General features: G+C 35.3%; 1 protein-coding gene across 1 annotated transcript; it reads left to right on the top strand.

Moving 5' to 3' along the window:
* The first annotated feature begins 1587 nt into the window (after nucleotides 1–1587).
* LOC117626252 (probable serine/threonine-protein kinase WNK11) lies at nucleotides 1588–3219 on the top strand. Its single transcript, XM_034357919.1, has 3 exons — nucleotides 1588–1787; nucleotides 2025–2522; nucleotides 2636–3219. The coding sequence occupies exons 2-3, from the start codon at nucleotides 2025–2027 to the stop codon at nucleotides 3026–3028; spliced, it is 891 nt and encodes a 296-aa protein (XP_034213810.1). The 5' UTR covers nucleotides 1588–1787; the 3' UTR covers nucleotides 3029–3219.
* Nucleotides 3220–4859: the final 1640 nt, after the last annotated feature.

Genomic DNA, 4859 nt, shown 5'->3' with positions numbered 1-4859 from the left:
GAAGATTTATTAATACTATAAATCAAAGTCCACAATGTTATGTGAATTAGATTTATTTCTTTGTCACTTCGATTCTAAATACATAAGCATGCTATAGTACTATATAAAACTCAATGCAATCTTTGCAAAATTATTCTATGTACCAGCAAAAAGCATCATGGTGAGGGTAAATTTTATTTTATTTTATTTTTTTTTTGTTTGGGTAAAAAACTATGGTGAAGGTGATCAGGGACAGACCCAGGATTTCAAAATGGGGTGAGCTAGATTTTAAGTCTGGCTAAACTTTATAAGGAGACTTATGGAATTAATCATAATATTATATAAATTTAATTTAAAGACATATCATTTTTATTTTATTTATTTAAAGAGTCCAATTTTACACCAACAATGTCATCAACAATTGATTATGTATGCTTAAAATTAACATTAGTTGACAACTCACAACTCATATTGCATCTTATCAGTCCTGATCTCTTGGACCCCTGTAGTCCAAGATATTTATGGTCACTCACCGTTGGATGTAAATTCAACGGTTCACTCATTTATGACTTGAATCGGGTAATACTCATTTATGTCATATTGCATTTATATATATCATTTTGAACCATTGGATTAATATCCAACGGTGGGTGACCACAATCTCTTGGACTCCTGTGGTCCAAGAGATCGGGACTGATGTTTAAAATTAACATTAGTTGACAACTCACAACTCATATTGCATCTTATTTAGTATATGTGTTTTACAGTCCCGATCTCTTGGACCACAGGAGAAAAAGAGATTGTGGTCACCCACCGTTGGATATTAATCCAATGGTTCAAAATGATATATATAAATGCAATATGGCATAAATGATTATTACCCGATTCAAGTCAACCGTTGAATTTACATCCAACGGTGAGTGACCATAAATCTCTTGGACTATAAGGGTCCAAAAGATCAGGACTGATGTGTTTTATACTAACAATAACAAAAGAAAAACACTTGACTGGGCTATAGCCCAGTTTGTACACACTGCAGGTCCGTCCCCGAGGGTGATACACCATTCTTTCTAAGTCTAAATTGTTCGTAAAAGCTATTGTGGGTTATTTTGAGAGAATCTCGACGGTATAAGGAAAACTTTATTAATAAAATGAAGAATTCAACGGGATTTTTAACATTATTAACAAAGCTTGTGAGTTATTTTCTTAACTTTCTATCATCTTTTTCTTTTTCTTTTTGGTCTTTAATTTCCACCTCGTGAGCGTGACAATTAAATTAAGCACATGTGATTTGATTTACTGCTAGAAACATCCAGACCGTCAATGTCGACTTATGTGGAAGATTATCAGATCCTCAAACCCTGATGTATCAAATTTGACTTCGGATTGAATACAAAATACAAAAACAAAATGGAAACCAATTCTGAGTTAATAATGATAAGATCTATATTCCATAACCAATTGGAGTAACTTTCATTTTAGAAATTTACTATCACTTCACTTCGATCTATATCTATGTGGAGGAGGCTTATCTTTCCGAATCCAAGCTAATCAACAATTACCTAATTATCCTTAAACGGCTCAATCTTGTTTATTATCTCAATTAATCAGGATTAACCCCCCTATACATACCTACCTACTCCTTCATTCACTTTTAACCGCGGCTCGCCTCCTATATATACACACACCTCTCTTCAACCCTATTTCTTTTCATCACTTTGCTTTCGTTGTTTTGTGCTTACTTGTTTTTTTGTTCCCTTACGTTTTCTTTTTTTGCAGAAAAATATTTGCTTCTTCTAGCCTACAAGGTAAACCACCTTTCTCTTTCCTCTCAACTATTTCTTATGTGCTGAAATATATGCTTGAAGCTCTAATCTTTGACTTTTATTTTCTGGGGTGATCCGAGATTGTATATATTTTCTTTGTTAATTTGTATTTATAATTGAGTTTCCAAAATAAGTATTTTCATTGGTTTTTGAGGCCTTTCCAAACTTTTTTTTATATTTTCATCTTCTTCTTCTGGGACTAATATTTATTTCTTGCAGATGCCGAGTGAAAACCAAGAGCAATCTGACAAAGAACAGTTCGTCGAAATCGACCCCTCGGGGCGATACGGGCGGTACAACGAGCTCCTAGGGTGCGGTGCAGTGAAGAAGGTGTACCGGGCGTTTGATCAAGAAGAGGGCATAGAGGTGGCATGGAACCAAGTCAAGCTACGTAACTTCACCAATGACCCTGCCATGATCGAACGGCTCTACGCCGAGGTTGGGTTGCTGAGATCCCTGGCAGACAAGAACATCATCACCTTGTATAATGTGTGGCGGGACGCAGAGAATAACACCCTCAATTTCATGACAGAAGTTTGTACAAATGGGAATCTGAGGGACTATAGGAAGAAGCATAAGCATGTTTCATTGATAGCCTTGAAGAAGTGGTCCAAGCAGATCTTGAAAGGGCTTGAGTATTTGCATACTCATGAGCCTTGTGTTATCCACAGAGATCTCAATTGCAGCAATGTCTTTATCAACGGGAATATTGGCCAGGTACTGATAATTGACTTCTTCAATTTTATTTCATTTTTACCATTTTTGGGTTTTTTTTTATATTTTAAATATTCAGTTTTGTTAATATTTTTTTTTAATTTATGGTTCAATAGGTGAAGATTGGTGATTTGGGATTGGCTGCAATTGTGGGGAAGAACCATTCAGCGCATTCAGTGTTAGGGACTCCAGAATTTATGGCACCAGAGCTATATGAAGAGGACTACACTGAAATGGTGGACATATACTCATTTGGGATGTGTGTGCTAGAGATGGTGACCTTGGAAATTCCCTACAGTGAATGTGACAATGTTGTCAAAATATACAAAAAGGTAACCTCTGGGGTAAGACCCCAATCCTTGAACAAGGTCGAGGACCCAGAGGTGAAGGCATTTGTTGAGAAGTGCCTCGCCCAACCTAGGGCTAGGCCTTCTGCCACTGAACTTCTCAACGATCCATTTTTTGATGAAGTCGAAGAGGATGATAATGAAGAAAATGTTTACTCTTGATCAATCATGGCTAAGTAATTATGTTGTCAGGTGTGTTTAATTGACTAGTTAAATATCCATTAGTGCTAATTATAGTTTTTTTTTTTTTTTCTTTTTTGACTCCATGTACGAATCGGGGTTGGTTTTTAACTTTTGAATTGGTTCCTCTTTTTTAGAAGGGAAAATTATATAAAGATAGAGTTTTGGGATCATGGTGTTGATTTTGTACATATTTTCACATTACAAATTAATTGTTGTTGTTAGATGAAGATTGGGTTTCTTTTTGTGGTTTTGCTTGAATTGTTTCCAACCTATGCCGATTTCTGTCATATATTTTTGTGCAATCAAAATAGGTTAGTGGATGGAGGTACCAATTGTTTATCTATATTTTTTTTTTCCAACTCTTCACAGAAGTCGACTCTTATGTAAAGCGCCTCCTGCTTTTGAAACGTTTGCTTGTAGTGTTGAATCAAATTAAAACAAGCATGGATTAAATCTTAAGTTAGATTATTCAGGCAAAGTCAAAGAAAATAAATTAAAATTGAAGAGTAATTAATGAAAAAAATTAGTGAAGTCATATGTTTGATTAAGCAATAACCACAAGCAAAAGGGATTTTAAAATTTGAAAAAGGGTCTCTTGGCGTGAAGCAAAACACAATGATGAACAAGGTTAGTGGGTAGGGGTGGCCAATTGCCCTTTTTCCCCTTGTGGCCTTTGATGTCACACCACACTTTGTCTTGTTGAAAAAGACATGGCAGTGAGTTGCTTCTATTTCTTTCCAAGCAAAAGCAAAAGGGTCGGTCTTTGCATCAAAATATAATTCATTAATCTTATCCGATTTCATGAAAGAAGAATTAAAGATCAATAACCCCTGAAAAAAGAATTAAAATATCAATAACCCCATTGTGCAACCCTTAAAAATTAATAAAATCAAACGAATTGAAATTGATTGTATTTGTAGCCAACTATATGATTGTCCTACATGAGGAGACGTGCTGAATAATGTAAAAATGTCATCATCATCCTCTTCATTTAGAGTTCTAGATTTATGTTTTTATTGTTACAGTCTCTGGTTTAACCAAATATGCTTTGTTTGATGCGGCAAATCCGTGTTGTTGTCCTGGCTATTCTTGGAGACATATCATATTTTTATTTATTTATGATGTTTATGTATCCCCTTGGAGTTGTTTATCCACATAAAAGTTTAATTTTTAAAGGCTCAAGTTTGACAAGTTTATATTGTACATTCTTTTGAAAAAGGTGTGACATTCACACCGGGACATAGTGTTACTAATTTAACTATTATAATATCGGTAAATAATATTAATATATTATGGAATTATATATGTGTTATAACATAAGTGGATTGATACCACAATGTGACAATGTGATCGTAATACATAAGAATTCCTTGTTCTTTTATTAGATTTGTCTAGGGTTGGCATGGTTACGTTGGAGCCAATGTGACAGGACCCGACCCAATTTCCACTTTGGAATTCGAGCCAAGTCCTGTGCGTGTCCGACACCTGGCGAATGTCGGGCACAAAGGACCTTTTTTTTACCCTTCTTACTTCAATTTTTCCTTAAATTTCCTTAGACTTCTGCCGAAAATTCGGCAGAGTCTCCTCTGTATTTTGATCAATCCCAAAATTTTTCACCTGTCAACAATCTCAAATATTTTCACCCAACTGCCAGAATGTTTCTAGTAATCAATTCGATTCTAAACACCAAATTTTCAACTGGATATCAGAGCATATTCTCAAGTTCTCAGGATTTAAAGGATTTTCTACAACGCTACCTTACTTAGTGGTGCGGAAGCTATGACTGGCCCGGTGGTGGATCCCGCGTACC

Source organism: Prunus dulcis, chromosome 4, assembly GCF_902201215.1.
Source record: "Prunus dulcis chromosome 4, ALMONDv2, whole genome shotgun sequence".
NCBI lineage: Eukaryota > Viridiplantae > Streptophyta > Magnoliopsida > Rosales > Rosaceae > Prunus > Prunus dulcis.
The sequence above is the reverse complement of the archived record's forward strand: the minus strand, read 5'-3'. Positions and strand labels throughout refer to the sequence as shown.

What these genes read in the sequence shown, in the direction of transcription:
- LOC117626252 (XM_034357919.1), top strand. Translation starts at nt 2,025, where the DNA reads ATGCCGAGTGAAAACCAAGAGCAATCTGACAAAGAACAGTTCGTCGAA. An exon ending in TCAACGGGAATATTGGCCAG is followed by an intron (nt 2,523 to 2,635) that starts GTACTGATAATT and finishes ATGGTTCAATAG; the next exon opens with GTGAAGATTGGTGATTTGGG.